We start from the raw sequence: 20,199 nt of genomic DNA on the forward strand, positions 1-20,199 counted from the left end.
AAGGATAGAGGATGAAGATGGAGATGAAGATGGAGGATGAAAGGGAGAGCTGGGAGGCAAACGTGCAACACTTGGCAGGAAGAGCAGCCTCAGAGAGCTCCCTTCTTTCACTGAAGGGCTGTGGGGGTGGAGGTGGCATTAAGACCCCGGAACACACCCAGGCTCAGGCAGCCCGGAAAGGAAGACCCTCTGAAACCCAGCTAAGCTGCTCAACAATGCAAGGGGCCCCTTCAAGGGCAGAGAGCCTCCTGTCCCCGGGCACGCGCGAGAAGGTGTGACAGGTGAGCCTGATGCCCAGCGTGGCAATCTGAATTTCCATCTCCAGGTTCCATCTGGTGGGAAGCGAGAACCGCTTCCTGAAACGTGCTGTGGTACCTCATACCCTGCGCCCCCCCACATTAGATAGATAGATAGATAGATAGATAGATAGATAGATAGATAGATAGATAAAATGTAATGAAAATTTTTTAAAAGAAGGGATGATGGTTCAACCGAGGCACAAGGGTCTCAAGAGGCCAGTGAAGGCATTGAAAGTAGAGGTGTGCTTCTCACAAGGTCCCGAGAAACTCCCAGTACTCCAAGGGGTCACAAGCCAATGAAGCCAGCCCTCGCCAAGTGCGAGGCTACAAGATGCTCTTCTGTGGCTCTTCCACCTCCAAAGACTCCAGGAGGTCTGTAGCCTCCGGGATTCCACGAAGCCAGGCAGCCGAGACTCGGCGCCCGCACAGTTTGGTGGCTGACACAGTGAACCTCCCATCGTTCCTGCAGAGCCCACTCAGCCTCTCCCAACCTCAGAGCCACCTCTGACCTCGTGCCCCCTCAGCTCTCCAGCCGCCTGGCTCCTCACCGTCCAGGGAACATAGTGAGATCCTTCCTGCCTCAGGACCTTTGCACCAGCTCTTCTCGTGGCCGGTTCCACCCCTTCCTCCAGTTCAAGTGTAAACACTAGATCTTCTAAAAACTTCTCAGGGTTTGCTCTCCCTGCCTCAGCTTCCTCCTGGCCCACGAACAACTCATGGCTCACAGAGTCACTGGGACAAAGCAGTTCATCCATCTGTGTCAAGGCGGCGGGGCACAGCCTAGAGCAGCTAGCTTCCTCCTTCACTTGTGAGCCTGCTTGTGATTCCAGAGAGAGGCTGAGGTGGCTTCTGTCAGCTTACAATCCTTCTGCCCTATTCATTTCTCAAACGAGGGTACCAAGGCCCAGAGAAGTACGGCCCAGCCCTGGCCTGTCTCATGTTTCACTGACTCCAGCACCTGGAAGCCTGCCTGCACACAGTAGGTGCTTAGCAGTCACTGCAAACTCCTCACACACAGTAGGTGTTCAATGGTTGCTGTTGATTCTCACTTTTTGGAAACCTGCACACACATAGTAGGTGCACAATAGTTGCTTGAGGCTGAGTGGATACATGGTAAATAATTCATTACAGCTCCATTCCTCGATGGTTCCAGACAGCCAGGTCTGTGTGTATGTGTGTGTGTGTGTGTGTGTACCTCAGACTACATCAGCCACCTCGTCTAGGTCTAGAAACTCAGAAGTGGCTGATGGGATGTGTTTTACCCCTTGGCCAGTGGGATTCCTCACTCTAGCTGAGCTGGAAGAGACGGTGGCGCTGCCTTGGCCGGTCCAGACTTGGTGTTTGCCCCACAAGGTCCTGCCCAGAGCCGGGAGCAGGTGTGGGCTCAGGAGGCAGCTGCTGGCTCCCAGCCTGGGCTCTGCCAGCTGCCCGCCAGGGGCCTACCCGCCAGATGCATAATAGATGAGGAGGCCCAGCGGGCTGGGCTTGCTTGGCATTTCAGAACTGCTAATGAGGCCAGCCCTGTGCCTCCTGCGGCAGTGCCAGGCCCCAAGCCTGGCTGACTGATGGCTGAGGGGAGCCACCGGGGACAGGGGCCACCACGCAAGCCCACCTCTCAAGGCTGTTGGAGCTGGCAGGTCCTGTTTACCAATCTCTGCCTGCCTGCCCTGGCTCAGCCACTTGCCCTCTGAGTCTACTCTGGAATAAAATAAGCTAAGCGAAACACCTTGCCCGGGGCCTGGCCACACCGTTAGGGGGACACATCCTGGTGGCAAGTGAGCCCTCCCACACTCAGCACTGACTCCCATTTGGGGGGTATTTGGGAGCAAGATTCATGTTTCCGTAGTTTCCCTGCTCCACCGACCAAGGTCCCCTCTCCAGCAAGAGAAGGAGCCAGATTCAAATCCAGCCCCAACCAGCTGCATGACCTTTGCCATCCTCAGGCTAAATTGCAGCCTGTGAAATAGAGGTCTACTACTTTCAGGCCTGGCTTCATGACTGACCAAGGCACCCTGTTGGCTGGGTCCTGCCTCTGCTCCCAAGGCCTCTAGTCTTCAGGGCAAATCAACTGCTTTTCCTACAGTTCTTCCCAGAAACCCCTGCCTTCAGCATGTCCACCAGCTGCCCCCCTACCTCTTATCCTCCTGCCTCTGTCTGGACCCCCCATAAAAGCCCAGTCCCTATACCAAGACAGCAGGCATCCTTAGGGCCGCAGAGGCGGAGCCATGCCTCCAATCCAAGATATCCCCCCGGGGAACTTGGCTGGGTGCAGTAGCTCCGGAACTGACAAGTATTCGAAGTCCAGCCCCGGAGGGACTTCAGGATAGCCTGCTCGGAGGGGCCCAGAGCCTGCCTCACACTTCAGAGCCACACACGGATGGGGTCAACAGCACAGGCGTTGCCTTGTAGGGACTTCCAACTCAACCAACGTGTTGGGGTTCTGAGCAGGGACTGACCTGCCCAAGGTCCCCCAGCTAGAACATGGCAGAGGCGGATCCCGCCCACACCTGTCAGCCTTCCCCAGCCTCGCTCTTTCTGCGAACCGGGGGGAACAATCAGTAATGCGAGATAAACAGGCGGGCGTTCTAGGGAGAGGGAGGCGTGATGTGGGATCAGAAAAGAACTCCCTCCCCTGCCGCCCAGCAGCCGAGGAAGGTGTCTGGTGGAGGCACGCTGGGATGGCAAGGGAGACACATGACCAAAAACATCATGGTGGTTCTAGTCAAGAGTCCCAAGATGCAGGCCGTGTGTGAAATAAACACCCGCTAAGAGAGGAAGGCGGAGACGGCCCACAGGTGTCAGGAGATCATGACTTGAAGGAAGGCTGTCACACACCAACATAGGCTAGGACCAGGTTGGTGGTGAGGAGGGGTAGGTGGGGCACACCTGGACAGCAGCCCAAGCGACCGAAGGGGCAGGGCAGGGAATTGTGGGTAACCGGTGCATCCTGAGGATTCAAGATCCTTACATCCCAGAGGCTTGTAAAAAGCCACACAGCCGTTCACTTCCCTCAGCCAGGGGCCCTGTCTCCAGCTCTTGTCTGTGTCAGGCTTGCTCGCCTGCCCCCCAATAGAACCTCCCTGAGGTCTTGGAGACCCCTCTTCAGAGCTGGAGGTAGATCTGGGCCTGGAGGCAGCTGGCTCCTATCAGGTTCCCATGTGGGTTCTCTATCAGGTCAAAGATCAAATCCCAACTCTGTGTGATCTTGGGCAAGTCACTTGTCCGCTCTGTTTCACCCGTATGTTATTAGAGATAACAGTCCTAAAGTCAGAGGTGTGGTCAGGATGTGTTAATGCACAACCAAGTGTCTGACGGTCACAGCAGCTACCTGACAAAGGGCAGTTATTGGTGACTGAAGCCTTGGAAGAGAGCTGCCCTCCTCACCCCTGCTTGCCCCTCCCCACTCCTCCTCTGCTCCGGCCCATCATTGCACATCATTCTGACTCAGCAGAGCATCAAAAGTAAAGCTCAGAAAGGGAGAGCCACCGGCCCCCAGCTGCACAGCTGGCAACAAAGGGAAGTGAAAGAGACACCCCAGGGCTCAGCCTGGACACCTGTGTGCCTCCGGCCCGGCTTCCCAGGGCCCTGGGCCCACTGGTGCTGGTTAGGAACCTGGCCCCAGTTGGAGCGCCGTGGGGTGTGCAGACCCCAGGAAGCCCCTTCCTGCAGGGGCAGGGATCTAGAAGAGCTGGAGTCACCAGGGAGCTCCCACCGGAGGGGAGGCTTCTGCGGGGACAGCTGGCGGGGCCATGTCCTGTGGGTGCCAGGAAAGCCGGGAGGCGCCCGCCCGTGGGGCATCGGGCACCCGGTGCTGTGTGAACCTCGAGGTGAGGCCACACCTCCACCCACTGCCTGGCGCCTCTCGGTGTTGGGGAAGCTGCCGATGCCACCTCCTCCAGAGAGAGGGCAGCCTCAGACTCAGGAAACAGCTTTAGGGCTGGGTATGAATGGGACTAGAGGATTTGGGGGTCGGTGAAAAGGCAGGACATCTGCCCAGCTCGGGGGCACACCAGGGCAAGGGCTGGAGAGTGGGAATGAAAGGGAATAGGAGGATGAAGGCCTTTTATACCCTGGCTCAGGTTTGCACACCTGAGCCCCCAACCTCACACTGCCAGACATGTATCTGTACCCCCATTTCCTGGATGAGGATGCTGAGGTTCAGAGAAATAGAAAAGCACCGATGAGTGCCCAGCCAGCGTGAGCTGAGATCTGACTCCAAGGTTGTGGGGAGAATATGTAGGTTTTAGGGAAAAGGTCTCCCTCGCCCTTCCTGGAGGGGCTGTAGGTCTGATTATAGGGGGTGGGAAAGGACTGGGCCCCCCCCCAGGAGCAGCCAAGGCAGCCCAGGTGCTCCTGAGGGTCCTCGGTACTCACCACACACTCTGTCGGGGGGAGAAGGATTTGTCCACCCTGAAACACAGCAAGTGGACAGCCCATGAGGGGACATCCTTCATGGCCTCACAGGGCACACCAGACCCGTTCTGCTCCATCCTGCCCCCTGGTGGTCCTGATAAAGGAGCCTGATGCCCTCAAAATTCCAGGGGTGAGCAGGTAAGGTTAGTTTAGACACCCGGGAAGGTGGGCGGGGGCTATGCAAGGAAGAAAGAGAGGTAGAGCTGGGGTCTGGGGCTCAGGGAAGCAGGGATCATGAGTGTTGGCAGGGGTGGGGCCCGAAGTGGTTCTGGGGCAAGCAGAGCAGGGCAGCGAGACTATAGGGTCAGGGCAAAGCTGCAGGTGTGCAGACAGGCTGGAGACGTGCTCAGTGTCAACGGCTTACTGCAGAATCTTGTGCGGTCTCCTAGTCTCACATCCCTGTCCCACCTCATATCCACCCAGGAGCCAATCACCTGGGGACCGGAGTGATCCTCCCCGACCCTCAACTCACACCCCTGCCCTTCCCTGACATCACGGGCACCCCCAGACTGCATTCCCCGTGTCCTGTAGGCCCAGCCTGTAGGGAATGGGTGGGCATGGCCTTGCCCGGCTTCTCGCCCTGTGTTCCCTGAGAGGGCACCTTGAGGCGGGGGGGGGGGGGGGAGGGAGGGAGAGGAAGGGGGCACTGGAGCTCCTCCCTCCATCCTAGTGGGGCACCACAGGACCGGGCAGCTGTTGGGAAAACAAACAATTCTTGCCTTTCGCCTGAGGCAAGCAGGGAGCGCAGAGCAAGGAAAAGGCTGGGCGGCAGTGGCTAGGGGTGAGGCACTGAGCTAGGGGGCATGGTGGATCCTGCTGGGGAGAAAGTGAGCCTAGAAGGCCAAGACCCACCCAAGGTCACAAAGCAGACCTTGTCCTCACCTTCTGGGCTGCCCCTGGATGCCATGACCAGGAAGCCCCACCCAGCCTCGGCTCCTGGCTTCACTTGACAACTAGGGTCTCCCTGTCAAAAGGTGCCTCTCTGTCTGCCCACCCTGTGCCTCTGCAGGTCTCCCTCTGAGCCGGAAGAAAGCACGTTGGTTGGGACCGCTCCTCCACACAGGTCACGGGGCACTGACTGTTCCCCACACGCTACACCAAACCCGAACTGTGTCCCTCTGGCTAAGGTCACAGAGCCCCTCAGCTGCCGCAGGAAAGGCCCTGGGCCCGGGCGCGTGTAGCCCATCTCCCTCTCATTTGCCAAGTCTCTCTGCTACTAGCAAATCCCATCCCACCTCTGCATCCCTCAGGGGCGGATGCAGGGGGCAAGGAGGTGAGGTGCCCTAAGATGGACCACCTACCGCTCTGCCCCAGGCTGAGCCTCACAGGTCAAGCAGGAAGCATATAGAGGGTTCTGCTTTCATAAGGTGAGATGGTCAAAGCAGGAAGTGCCTACTACTGACGGCTCCTAGGGACCAACTTCCGAGGCCTCAGAGGAATGGCAGAGGCAAAGTGGGGGTCCCTGAAGGGGCTTCTGAGACTGTCTACCCCACCACACGCACCTAGCCCCCGCCACCCAGTTTCTCTCTCTCTCACTCTCTCTCTCCTCTCTCTGTCACACACAGGCATCCTCCACACTCTCACATGCATGTTCATAGACGCTGCAATCCACACTTACTCTCACCCCCCACGCGTGCACGTGAACACCCAACAGAGCACGCGGGAGCTCACGAGCCCTGAGCACGACTTGGGTGATCGCAGCCTCCGCATCCCTCCCCACCGCGGGGCGGGGGCGGGGGCGGGGGCGGGAGGGTGTCACCGCACCCAAGCAAGACCCCGGGTGCGCACACGCACTCGCACACGCGGGCGCACCTACCCTCCATAGGCGCCGAAGGTGAAGCTGCGCTTCCGGCCGCTCATGGCTGTCGTCGCTGCTGCCCGCTGCCTGCCCAGCGCGGGGTCACCTTGGCAACGCTGCCCCGGCCGGGACCGTGTGCGCCCCGGGCCGCCCGCCAGCTGAGGCGCAGAAAGGGCCGCTTGTTCGCTCTGGGCCGCGGGGCTTTCTGAGAGCGCCACCCCCACGCCGCCACCCGGCCCCATCCGCAAAGCCACCTCCAGTCCTCCCCGGGGACGGACGCCAAGTGTGTCCCACAGGGAAAGTTGGATCGGCCTGGCCGCCGGGGCGGTGAAAAGCGGAGTTCATGCGGAGACTGCGCACTGCCCCTCAGCCTCTGGGCCGATTGCCCTGCCGCCCCAGAACCGATACCGTTCTTCAGGTCAAGGCCCATTCAGGACCCTCCGTAACTCCCGAGTGAAGAGGAGCAAAGAGAGGGGAGGTTGGAAATACATCTAGCCCAGGATCCCTCATGCATTCACCTTTGGAGACAAATAGGGTTGAATCCCAAAATCCTGTCATATGCTCACTCAACAGACACAGCAGCTCTGCCCTGCTCATCCAGCTAGCCTAGAGCACGCTCTGACACTTATAGAGAAATCATGTGACAGCGAGACACGGGCCCTGTTCTCAGGACTCTCTGCTCCCCCTCCTGCAATGACCCTTCAGCCCTGCCCAGGAGCTTTGAGTGTTTCTATGGAGCTGTCTGCTTAGGAGCAAGGCCAGGTGGCAAGGAGTCTCAGAGGCTTTTTTTGTAACTGAGGTTGGCCGAGGCTAGCCCCTTCATCTCTTGGGAAATGACTGCTGGATTCCAGTTTGCTTCGCCCAAACAGGACTGGAGAGGGCTGGGCAGGGCTGGGCAGGGCTGGGCAGGGCTGGGCAGGGCTGGGCAGGGCTGGGCAGAGCAAGGCAGAGCTCACGGTGAGCAGAGGAACCCCAAGGAGGGCCCTGCAGCATTCAGAGCTGATTGAGGTGGCCGAGAGCTCTCACCTTTCCAGCTTTGAGGAGGCTCTGGCTCCCTCCTGGCCCTCTTGGCAGGGTGCTGAGAACGGGGTTGGGAGTTGAGGCGACTGTGCTGGACCCCAGACTCTGCTGCAGAGGGCCCTCCCTGCAGGGCAGTGTTAAAAGCAGCCACGTATGGGGCAGTCAGGGGGGCTAGATTCTGGGGAGGGGTGAGTCAGGGTGAATCTGGGAGCACAGCAGTCACCTCTGAGGAAAGAACAAGGTCTTCCCCTTCTGTGCTGCCACAGAGGGTTCCAGGCAGGAGCCTGGGGACAGAGGGACCCGGACCCAGCCCAGGCAGTATGTGTGGTGGGGGCTGCCCGGCCCTAGGCTCACTCAGGACTCCAGCCCTGACTGAACTGCCCGCTGGGGCACGGGCCTCAGCCTCCTAGGCTCACTGAGGGGGCCGATCGCAGAGTGGGTTCTGAATGCGCAGTTGGCAGGGTGGCCAAGGAACCGCCAACATGCCAAGTTTCCCAGCTGGGCCTGGCCCCAGGGAGGCCCTCCTGGTGCTGGGACAGAGGGCCCTTGAGACGGACCACGGGGGCTGCAGGGTTCCCACCAAAGACAAAGAACCCAGTGTGGGCTCCAGCCTCCGCGCTCTGCCCAACTGCAGCTGCCTTGCTGGCAGGAGATGGGGGTGGGATGGCCAGCGAAGGTCATGTTCTCTCAACTTCACAGGCGGCTGTGGCGGGCACTCCACGGCCGGCAGCCGTTCAATGAACCCTCTTGGCCTGCAAGGCTATCTGGAAGGGTGCGCTCATCCCAGGACGGAGGCTGAAGGAGGACGGCCGAGGACAGGGTATAAGAAGGCCTGCACTTCCATCCTTAGGGTTCCAACCCAGCTCTCTCCTCCTCCAGCTGTGTGACCTAGGGCGAGGTGCTTAACCTTTCCTGTCTGTGCCTCAGGTTTTTCATCTGGGAAGCAGGGCCAGTAATGAAGGTGCTAATTATTCAAACGGGTTGGCAGCACATGAATTAAACTGCCGATCGTAAAGTACTGGGGACCCTACACCACACAGTGTGTGTGTGCATGTGTGTGTGTGCATGTGTGTGTGTGCATGTGTGTGTGTGTGTGTGTGTGTGTGTGTGTGTTAAGCAAAATCTTCACTGAAGCATCAATCACTAGGGGAGGAGGCTTAACTGGATGAGTTTTCCATTCTACCAGGGTAGCAAAGATTTACTAGGAAACTAACTGACCACCCAGATGGAGACCCAGGGTGGCGCAGCTATGAGAGAGAATGGGCCAGGTGTGGTAACCCCACCTGTAACCACTCGGGAGGCTGAGAGAAGTGGATCTCTGTGAGTTCAAGGCCAGCCTGGTCTGTAGAACCAGTTCCAGGCCAGCCAACTCTACATAGTGAGACCCTGTCTCAATAAATGAACAAAATAATAGATTTTTTTCCAGGCATTGTGGGGCATGCTTCCTCCACGTGTCTAAAAAAAAAAAAAAAAAAAAAAAAAGTGTGGGGTGGGGGTGGGCACTGCTGGGGAAATTGCTCAGTGGTTAGAGCACCGGCTGCTTTTGCAGAGGCCCCTGGTTCTGTTCCCAGCACCCACATGGTGGCTCACAGGCCTCTGTAACTCCAGTTCCAGGGGCTACCAAGCCCTCCTCTGGCCTCTTCGGATGCTAGGTTGTATACGGTACACGTGCTTACGTACATACGTACATACGTATATACACACACACAGGCAAAACACTCACACGCATAAAATAGTAATAAAACCTTAAAATAGCGTTGAGGACAGAATGAGGCAGATCTGTGTGAGCACACAGAAGAGACTCCAAGACAGACACACGGAGAGACAGCAGATGAAGGGAGCCATCCTGCAGCAGGTCTCCACAGACCACCGAGACAGGGAGCGCCGCCCCCCGCCCCGGCACAGAGTGGGTGCTCGCAGGCCTGCACTCGAATCCTGGCTACGCATGTGGGAGGCCCCTTTCTTCGGTCTCTCGCCTAGAAAAGGAAGCCACAGACTGGGGGTGGGACTCCGCTGGCAGGGTGCTTGCTCAGCCTCCATGGAACTCTAGGTTCAGTCTCCTGCACGGAATGAAACCAGGAATTTTGGGCCCATATGTGAACCACACCTTTAGTCCCAGAATTCAAGAGCCAGAGGCAGGCAGATCTCTGTGAGTTCAAGGCCAGCCAGGTCTACATGACCAATTCCAGTCCAGCCAATACTACATAGAGAGACCCTGTCTCACTAAATGAACCAACAGACAAATAAATAAAGCAAGAGTCAGGCACGGTGGCACACGTCGCTAATTTCAGTACTAGAGAGGCGGAGGAGAGCGAATCAGAAACTCAAGGTCGCCCTCAGCTACTGGAGACCCCATCTCAAAGGAAAAATGGAGCCGGGCTGCTCTCCAGGGGTCAGCCCCCTTCTGGGAAGAACCCCCCTCCTCTTGGCCTCCTGAGTCTGCACCCAAGTTAATTGAAGCATGCAAACCTGGGGAAGAAGGGAAGGTTGCAGGGATGGAAAGCGTGCCTTTCCCAAGCTCACCCCAGGCTGACCTCTGAACACCCTTCTCACCTGCTTCTGACATTCCTTTCCCAGCCCTCAGCGGTGAACCAGAGAAGAGAGCAAAGGGAAGACCCCAAGCTGGTTTCCACATGCTGCCTGTGAGGTCTTGCCAGGGTCCTTCAACTGCCTCCTTCCCTCTCAAGCTATTCCCATGCAGGGATATGCCCAGGACCTCCCAGGCAGGAGACATGGCAGGCCTGGGCTCCCTGCCCCGGTCTTGGCAGCTCCCGGGTGGTTTGGCTGGGATCCGTTTCCTCCCCGGGCTTAGGTTTGCTCATGTGTTAATCAATCTCCCTCACACATGCACTCCGATCTGCTTCTCTCCAGGCTGAAGGCCTAACACTGGTGAAGAACGCTTGCCTAGAAAGAATTCCACCAGCTGAAGAAGCGCCTCCATCCTTCTATAAGCCCAGCTACACCCATCCGGTCCCAGGAGCAGTGATTTCTAAGCTCTAAGATGTCCTGGGTCAGGTGGTGTCTCCCGGGCCAGGTATAGCTCAGCTCACACCCTCTCCAAGCAGCTGCTGTCCAGGTTCCGGTGGTCAAGCATTGCCATAGCACACGCCCTGGAGGGCCCGAGGACAGACAAGCTTTCCCAGGTCCACGCACACTTAAACTTGTACAGAGCACACACGCAGGTGTCTAATTTGTGCCTAGTGTACCACGGGGAGCCCTGCTCACATAGAAGTCAGCTCACGTGCACACACACGTGCAAAGGTCAGATGAAGGTTACGCCTCTCGGTCCCAAATTTAGGGGTGCTCACCTACTGACGGTGACTAGGCCTGCACACTCACAAGACACAGGACAAGACCACAGAGATGTGCACAGAAACCACACCTTCTAACTAGGATTGTCTTACATGTATACAGGGTGAGTACAGACATGTAGGCACACTCCTGGCCACCTTAAATGGCACCCAGCAAACCGCTGGGAAGGAGGGAGCCAGGAACAGCGAGACTGGCTCTTCGTGGGTCAGAGATGTGCTCAACCAACCAAGATACCCCCAAGAAGAGCCTGGTGGGGGAGAGGTCAAGGCCTCTGACCTGTGCTACCGCAGGAACTGACTCAGCCTTCCTCTTACTCCCTCTGCCAAGTGCACGGCCTTCCTGCCCGTCTTCAGGGCAGTTGGTCAAAGCTTGGGCAGGTACCCACAGCACCTGCCAGGGCAGCAGGCCGGCTGAACCCCGTCCTCTGGGTCGGGAGGGAGACCTGGATCTAGCCTCCATATCTGTTAATCACTTGCTATTTCCCAGGATGAGCCCCTTCCTATTCTTGCCTCCCCGGCCCACCTTCGAGATGAGGGAGGAATGCCCTAACCTTGCCTTAAAACGTCCTCTCCTCTTCTACGATGCAGCAGTGGCCAGTCTGGGACTCGGCGAGCTTAGGCAGAGCCTCGAAACTCCCACCTTGGCTGTGGTTCTCAATGAGGCCAGCTCCGCCCCCCGAGAAGCATTAGGGAAATACAGGAGGGTGGTTTTAATTTAGCAATTACTGAGGAGACTCACCACAGCCATTCAGAGGGCGGCAGCCAGGAGAGCTATTCAGGGACAGTCCCACTCAAGGCCGACTCCGGCACACACATGCTGCCCCGCCTTGCCTGTGGGCACAGCCTGGTAAGCCGGCCTAGCCCCTAAGCGCCTCACACATCAGTATCGATCTGTGTTTTTCTTGTTTTGCTGCGATACTGGGGCTGGATGGAACCCACGACCTTGAGCGAGCCAGGCTGGGCTACAGCCCCAACCCGTGAGTATCTTTCTGATGTGGCCTTAATCCATAATGAAATTTTCTGAGGTTTAACTGCTGGAGTCATCCTGAGCTAGAGGTCAGGTGCAGCAGTAAGATCTTTCTACTGTGAAATGACAAAGTATCTCTATCATAAGTACCAAGGGTTTGGTTACTTCTGTGACTCTTGCGCTTTGGCCGCGCTGGGGCATTCACCCAGGCAAGTGGAGCACTGTTTGGTCCCCTTATGGTGATATGTCATTAGCTTTTGAAATGAGCTGAGCAGGCCTATTATTTAGATGTGTTAACTCTGGAAATGAACACAGCCCCTCTGAGCTCTCTGAGCTCAGCTTGGGAACCAGAGGCGGTCCCTGGCGCCCTCATCCGGCCGTCTGTGGAACTGCAGGCCAGAGCAGGCAGCTCTCCAGGACCAGGGACAGCGCCCCAGCCCCGGCGCCCCCTGCCGCTCTCTAGCAAGGTGGGGACCCTAAGCCTCCAGAGAAAGCGCCCCAGTCCCCGCTGTGCCGCGCTCCCTCCCTACCTCCCTGATGCGGAGGCGGCCCCACAGCCTGTCCTCGCCCTTCCCTCTAGGCTGTGCCTCTCCAGGCCACAATGGAGCACCTGCGCACCACAATGGTGGCACCTGCTTCACCGCCTACCTTGTTCCTTCTGCCTTTCGTTCCTCTGAGAGGATTGCTGAGCTGCACCTACGCACCCTGGAGCCTCTATGATCCTCACAACAGCCCCGGGAGCCAGATCATGCAAGAATTGTCTACCTGCCATAACTGATGGGGAAACTGAGGCTGGCAACAACTCCCTTGAGAAACTCTTGCTTCTCAAGGCCTCAGACCCCATCCCTCATGCTCCAGCCCAGAGCAGCAGTAGCTACCCACTACCGAGGCCCTGTGCCAAGCACATCTCCTGCTGTCCCATAAATTCAGATTGCTGTACCCATTCCACAGGCCAGGAAACCCAGGCTCCTGGGGGCCGAAGGGCCTGCCCAAGAGCCGAGGTAGATGTGGCTGTAAACACTCCATGAGGCATTCACTCTGCTTTCTGAAAGAAAGCAGCTGTTCTGCTCTGGCCCTCACAGGCTGGCGTGGATGGCTGGAGCCCCACACAAGGAGCACAGCCTCCCCGTTTGCTCAAGCTTTAGCTTTACAAGACGCACAGTAGGTGCTTAATAGATGCATGCTGCTTGATGAACACCCCTCCTTGCAGACACAGTTCTGTAAGCACAGCCACAGGGCCAGGGCACAAAGCCTGGACACAGGGCAGGGCAGGGCAGGGCAGGGCAGGGCAGGGCAGGGCAGGGCAGGGGCCTAGCCGCAGGAGCCCCAGGGGCCCAGCTCCCATGATGAGGCCAATGCTGAGTGGAGGCCTGCTGCTCACAAAAGGGCTGGCACAGGGTAGCTATTTATAGCCACAGGCGCACCTGCTGGCTCCTGCCCCATTTCTCCCAAAGGGAGGTCAGGTACACCATGGGCACTCGAGAGGGTACAGACAGTAGTCCACAGCTGACTGGGGGCTGGAGAGAGGCAGCCATCATGGGTGTCTGGGGATCACGTACCCCGAGGCCTAGTCCCTAACTCAGCCTCACCGTACCAAGCATTCTGAGGTGTTCAGTGGATGCAGAAACGATGCCCCAGGCCAGTCATGAACAGAGCGAAAGGAATGCCAACTGGATCCCTGTCGTCACACACGTGGTCTCAGGCTGGCACAAGCTTGCAATCAGTCAGGCCTGTCTTTGAATTCCCCTGCTCCTCTGTTCCTGGCTGGTGGCTTTGGGTCCTTTCCGCCAACTTTCAGTCTGGGGTTTTTAACAGGTGACGACAATTATGGTGACTGCGCTCACCTCACAAGGTTGATTTTAGAACTCGGAAGTTCTCAGCCCTAACAGGGGGTGCACCCAGGAAACAGGGACTCACCACCGGGTATGGTACCCGTGCCTGTAATCCCAACACTTAGGAAGCTGGGGTGGGAGGATTCTAAGTTCCAGGCCAGCCTGGGCTATATAGCAAGATCATGTCTCAAAAACAAAAACGGTAAATGTGTGGCTATTGCGTGTAACCTTCGGTGTGTGAGAGAGGCTGAGGCAGGAGGATTGCCACGAATGTGAGACCACCTTAGGCAACATAGTGAGACCCTTTAAAAACCAAAGACCAAGTAAGCAAAAGTGAGGTAGGCGTTTAGTGTGGTTACTGGAGGTGTCCTGGTATAGCCATGGACTATAATAATAATATACAGGACATGTCCTGGTACAGCCATGGACTGTCCCAGGAGACTCAGGTCTTGAGCCGAGCTTCACTCTCACTCACAGAGTGACTTGGGACAGGTCCCTTCCCCTCTCTGGGCTTCTCCCTCTGTCTATGACAAGGGCTCTCCAGGGGCCCTTCCCACTTTGGTTTCCAAGGTAGCCCTGCCCCATGGGCATGGCAGGCAGAGAGCCTCTTGGGCAGAGGCAGAGGTGAGGTTCAGACTTTTGGGACTCTCCTCTAAGCCTGCATGACCTGTTCATGAAGCTCCCAGGCCCTCCTCACCATCAACTATCTCTGGGACTCCGTTCCCCAGACTGGAATGGAGCAGGGAGGGAGGGGTGCCCTCTGGCCATCCTGGCCCCTCTGTCTTCAGTACCCTCTAGCCTATAACTCCAAAATGTTCTCAGCCTAAGGACCAGAGAAAAGCCCACGATGAGCTGGTCCAAACGCCTCACTTCACAGATGACGACGATCTAGCTCGCTGAGTCAGAGTGAATCACTCAGGGCGTCACATCTGGGTGGCCCCCCCAAACCCCGTGCCCTGGGAGGCAGTGTGACTCGTATGGCAGAGAGGCGAGAGAGGGACCTCATGAGTGTACACATGAGCTTGCATTTGGATCCATCCCTTTCCCTGAGAACACTGGGCCACTCAAGTTATCACGTACCACGGTATATCCTGCCCTGGCACAGGCTTGGCTCTGAGAAGCCCATATGGTACAGGGTGAGAATCAGGGAAGGCTCTTAGGTGGCCAGTGATGCCCTCCTTCCTCCCTTTCTGGGGACATCCACTTCCTCCATGTTGGCACTGGCAGGTGGATGGACAACTGACAGGAGAAGCCCCTGTCCTGGAGGCACCCTAGTCTCTGTGGCCAGAGCAAACTTCCTAGAGCTGCTAAGGAACAGCTCTCCCCTCTCAGTGGCACCCTCTGTCTCCCTCCCCATCTTATCCTGTACACCATAGTGGTTAATGGAGGCTAAAGCTGCCCTTAATTAAAACCTCAGCCCACAGAGTGACCTCTGGAGGCCGCTTAACCTCTCTGAGACCCTCATGGCTAATAATAACAGTTGCTGAGAAGTCAATGAAATGGGTCCATGAAAAGCACTTCAAGTGGGACTCAGTAAGTGCTCAATTCATGCCCCTCCAGGGTTCTGCCACTCAGCTCAGATTCAGCTTATTCTCCCAGAATTCCAAAGGCCTCGGGGCAGTTTCTGTCCTACTGGTAAGGACGGCATACCTTTGGGGCAATGGGGTAGAATCAAGTCCCAGGCTGCTCTGTCCTTAGGGACCATAACTAGCCTACGTGGAGTCTTGGTGGAAGCGATGGGAGAGGTCTCAGCCCTAAGGGATCTGCCCGGTTTGGTTCCTAGTGATACGTAGAGCTCAGTGACAGGCTACAAAGTGGGAGGTAGTTCTGAGCGGGCAAGGCCGAGGCCCTCTCATACGCAGCTATAGCCATGTGACTTACTTAAGCCTGCCACCAAGGCTGGCACAAGGGCCTGCAGCAGTCTACAGGAGGGTGCGTGGCCTCTCTTTTGATTTCCAAGGTCAGAGAAAGGGTGGCATGGCAGAAGGCTTGCCAACCACCAACACAGGCCCATCCCAGCACCTCCTGAGGTCAGTGGCTTGGCTCACTTGGAGAATGAGAAGTCAGAAATTTTTTCCCCCAAGTTCTGGTCCTACACAGCCAGGTAGGGGACAACCCCAAGGTCACCCTCCATTAGCCACCTCTACCTACTCCTGGAGTCCTGACTAAAGGAGGGGACCTTGGACAGGGGCATCTGTCTCCCCTAGATTCAGGTCAGATCTCAAGAGCCAGGCAGAGGGCTGAATGCCTCTGTCAGGCCTCCGGTTTTCCCTCTGTAAGTGTGTGGCTCCTGCTGGCTTGAGGAGGTGGTTCAGGTGTCTGATAGTCACCTGCTGTCCCCTGTGTACCCTGCCACCAGCTCCAGATTCCCAGGGGCGCCCAAAGAACAGGCAGTCACAGAAACGGCTTGACTCCCCAAGAGAGTAACACCCCTGGGGCTCACACAGCACAGCCATCATTAACTCCCGGAGCCTGGCAGCAGTCACAGGCTTCTCCCCTGCCACATACCTATCAGTGGGTTCAGAACCTGCCCCACTACCGCCAGACAGCAAGGCAGAGGCGGGGGACCGGGTGCTGACTCTCTGTGCAGATGACAGACAGCCTTGCTTCCTGCGCTCTCAGCAGATGACAGCCAGCTCCCTGCCAGGCCGGTGTCTTGACCTCCTCACCCTGCTTCAGGGATGGAAGACAACAGTGGCCCTTTTGTCTGCACATTCAAGAAAGAGGAGATCCAGGGTGAGAGGCAGCACTCACCCAGCACAGCCGGGCAGAGAACTTCACCAGCCCAAACTGCTGCTTCTGCCCTGGCTATTGAGTCTGGCCGTATAACCAGAGCCTGTGTGCAGAAAGCCTGTGGGCTCCTTAGTGACGTTGGGGCTAATGCCGAGTCCTCAGAGTCAAACCATCAATAAACCAGTTCACCTTGTCACTCCTTCCTGAAGCCAAAGCGGCCCAATTTGGTCCTCTTGTAGCTGGTACACCACCAGGACTGCCTTCACCCTTCTCACCGTGCAACCCAGAATTCTGCTGACACCCGTTATCATGTACCTACTATGTGCCTGGCCCTGACTCCTCAAAAGAGAAAATTGTCCATTGCCTTTAAATGTGATGCCATTTTTTTTTTTTTTTTTTTGTAATTATAAAGTTTGGGCTGGATGTAATGATGAATGCCTGAAATCCTTTGGAGAGACTTGGGAGACTTGGGAGACTGAGAGAGGAGGATTACCATGAGATTAAGGCTAGCCTGGGCTACAAAGTGAGAACTTAAAAAAAAAGATAAAGGGGTAGGTGAGATGGCGCAGAGGGTGAAGGGGCTTGCTGGCAAGACAGACAACCTGAGTTTGATCCTGGGACCCACATGGTGGAGGAGGGAACTGGCTCCTGCAAGTTGTCCTCTGATCTCCACGTGTGCTATGGCACGCCAACATACGCCCACACATAAATAAGCTGATAAAGAAATGTCTTTTCAAAAAGGGAAGAGAGGAGAAGGCAGGAGAGGAAAGTGAACACACCAAAGTAGTCGTTTTTGTTTTTTGGTTGGTTGGTTGGTTGGTTTTCTGTGTTTTGGGTTTTTCCAGACAGGGTTTCTCTGTGTATCCTTGGATGTCCTAGAACTCACTCTGTAGACCAGGCTGGCCTCCAACTTACAGAGATTCACCTGCCTCTGTTTCTGGAATTAAAGATGTGTGCCACCACCACCTGGTTTATTTATTTTTGAAGCAGGGTTTCTCTGTACAGCCCTGGCTGTCCTGGAACTCACTCTGTAGATCAAATTAGCCCCAAACTCAGATCTGCCTGTTTCTGCCTCCCAAGTGCTGGGATAAAGGCATATGCCACCACTGCCTGACAATACTCTGAAGTTTTTTTAAAAGATTTTTCTCCAGGTTTCCCTGGTGTTTGTCTGTCCTCTGTGCTTTGGCGTTTTCCTCAAAGCCTAGCCCTATTTAGCCAATATTTAGCCAAGTTAGCCCTATTTAGCCAGTTTAGCATTTCTCTGGGGGTGTGCCTCTGTCCTTACAACATCCCCAAGAGGAAAGCAGATAGGAGCTCAACAGACCTGCTCTATGAAGAACTCTGAGCTGCAAAAGGTAGATAGCTCGTCCGGTGTCACCCAGCAGAGATCATACTTGGCATCTTTGGCTTGTGGTAATTTCTCATCTGCACATCTAGAGGCTGAGCCCTTCACATTCTGGGCAAGTGCCCTACCACCGAACTGTCTTCCAGCCTTCCTGCTTCTTCTCCTCCTCCTCTTCCTCCTCTTCCTTCTCCTTCTTTTTTTTTTTTTTTTTTTTTTTTTTTTTAAGACAGGGTTTCTCTGTGTAGCTTTGGCTGTCCTGGACTCACATTATAGATCAGGCTGGCTTCGAACTCACAGAGATCTGCCTGCCTCCCTGAGTGCTTTGATTACAGGTGTATGCCACAGCGCCAGGCACCTTCTTGCTTTTTATTTTAAGACAAGGTCTCACTAAGTTACCCAGGCTACCCAGGGTACTCATTGTGTACCCAAGACAGGCCTTGAACCTTCACTGCTCCACCAGGTCCAGCATTTTAATTATTTGGTTGTTTTAGAGACGGTCTCCACATGGAGCCGAGACTGGCCTTGAACTAAAGATCCTCCTAATGAGTTTGCTATCATGCCAGCTTGGATTGGATTTAGATCCTTGATAACTCCTATCCTGTGTCTTTATTTATTTATTGGAATTTCGGTTTTGGATATGGTGTCTCTGCATCGCTCTGGCTGGCCTTGGACTTGCTATGTAGACCATGCTGGCCTTGAGCTCCCAGAGATCCACCTATCTTGGTTTTTCAAGTGCTGGTACTAAAGCCGAACAACACCACCATTAATCTCTTTAAAAATGTTTTTATTTCATGTATATCAGTGTTCTGCCTGCATGTGTGTCTGTGTGTCTATGTGTCAGATCCTCTGGAAATAGGAGTTACAGTTTCAGCTGCCATGTGGGTGCTAGGAATTGAACCTGAGTCCTCTGGAAGAGCAGCCAGTGGGCCATCTCTCTGGCCCCTTAGTTAATCTTTTTAATACTTAAAAATATAAAGCAAAACAAAAAATCCACAGTCCCTGCTTTACAGATAAAGAAACGGAGCCTCAGGAAGATGGAGGAGAAAGGCCCAAACCATGTAACTGCTCAGCAGAAAGTCGAAGTGCAAACTCAAGTCCGCTCACCCTGACAGGAAGGTGACCTCCCGTTGGCAGAGCAGCCAAGGCACGCTGGACCTCACCTCCTCGCATACCACAGTGACTGGCGTGCCCCGCTCACCTCTGTCCCCACTCCTGCCTGTCTGTGTACACTGCTTGCTCACTGGGCACTCGCAGAGCCGGTGGCAGGGCCTCTCCCTGTGCTGGTGCACCATAGGCATTTTGGATGCCTTCTTTTCTGTTTTCCAACGTAAAAGGCTAATATCTCAGTGGGATCCTCTCTGTTTTGGGGTGCCTTCCTACCAGCACCTCCCAGATTCCTCTCCTTGCCTTTTCTCTTTCTTTCTTTCTGAGACAGGGTTTCTCACCCTGAGACTTGGCTGTCCTGGACTCACTTTGTAGACCAGGCTGGCCTCGGACTCACAGAGATCTGCCTGCCTCTGCTTCTCGGAGTGCTGGGATTACAGGTGTGCTCCCCCACCCCGGCTTCCTTTCCTTTTTCTGAATCACCTGCTTGCCAAGTATCATTCTTCAGCCCTAAAATGAGCCAAGTCTGTCTTGAAGGCTTAGAATATCCACACTACAAATGGACACGAGAAGGCCTCCTACCCATGGGTCCCCCTTTTTTTTGTGCTGATCCCAGTGTGGCTACCTCTGAAAACCCAAAGCCTGGCAACTCCTGGCTAGTCTAGAACAGCCTAGGCTACCATAGTCCTATAAACCTAGAGCTTCTAGCCTGTTGAAAGTGGCCCCGTCCAGGGCCCTCTCATGATCACACTGCTTAGCTGAGCCAATTTTCCCTTTCTCATTGGCAAGGGGCTACCTCTTCACACCTCTGACCTGCCTCACTACCCAGCTGGGCCCAGAAAGGAAAAATGATATGCCTGCCTGCACAGCTAGCCAGAGAAAGGCCCAAGCTTGGGTAGAGGGTCAGGACATTTAAGCTGTCTAGGGTGGGGGCCCAAATGAGCATGGTGAAACCCAGAGCCCCTCATTGCCCCCAACCTGACATCTGCCTTCCCAGAAGGCCTCCCCTCAGCCTACCCAAACGCCATTCAGCAGCACCTTCCCAGTGATGCCAACCTCTCAGACACACAGCCAAGGTGCCAGGGCCCAAGGCTTGGGAAAAGGCGAGCAGAGATCTCCAAGGACCCTCTTGCATTCACACCAGCTGGGCCCCAGCCTGCTGGGAGGGCAGAACAGAAAACAGGACTTGGTCAGACTCCTGACAAGGCAGCTGAGGAGAGGGAAGCTGTGGCTGTGATGTGGCTGTGCCAAGCCTGTGCTGGGTCCTGTGTGGTCTCAGGAGAGACCTGAGGAGTGGTTCCCTTGGGGCCAGATGAGGGGAGAGACTCTCAAATAGCTGTTTGGGTAAGTGTGAGGTAGGAGCAGGAGATGAAGGCA

General features: G+C 55.9%; 1 protein-coding gene across 13 annotated transcripts in view; it reads right to left on the reverse strand.

Moving 5' to 3' along the window:
• The window catches only part of Rap1gap (RAP1 GTPase activating protein), a 61,791-nt gene that overhangs the window by 38,964 nt on the left and 2,628 nt on the right, over window positions 1-20,199 (reverse strand). The window contains exons 1-2 of one of the 13 annotated variants that reach the window (XM_021630810.2): window positions 6,529-6,677; window positions 4,674-4,709 (exon numbers count right to left, since the gene is read on the reverse strand). The exons of 2 other annotated variants lie outside the window; for them this stretch is intronic. In XM_021630810.2, coding sequence (XP_021486485.1) covers window positions 4,674-4,709; window positions 6,529-6,572 — 80 coding nt within the window. In that variant the 5' untranslated portion in view covers window positions 6,573-6,677. Of the gene's footprint in view, window positions 1-4,673; window positions 4,710-6,528; window positions 6,679-20,199 lie in introns of those variants that run through there. 10 more of the 13 variants (XM_021630812.2, XM_021630814.2, XM_021630811.2 and 7 more) reach the window with 10 other exon arrangements.

Source organism: Meriones unguiculatus, chromosome 3, assembly GCF_030254825.1.
Source record: "Meriones unguiculatus strain TT.TT164.6M chromosome 3, Bangor_MerUng_6.1, whole genome shotgun sequence".
NCBI classification, from domain to species: domain Eukaryota; kingdom Metazoa; phylum Chordata; class Mammalia; order Rodentia; family Muridae; genus Meriones; species Meriones unguiculatus.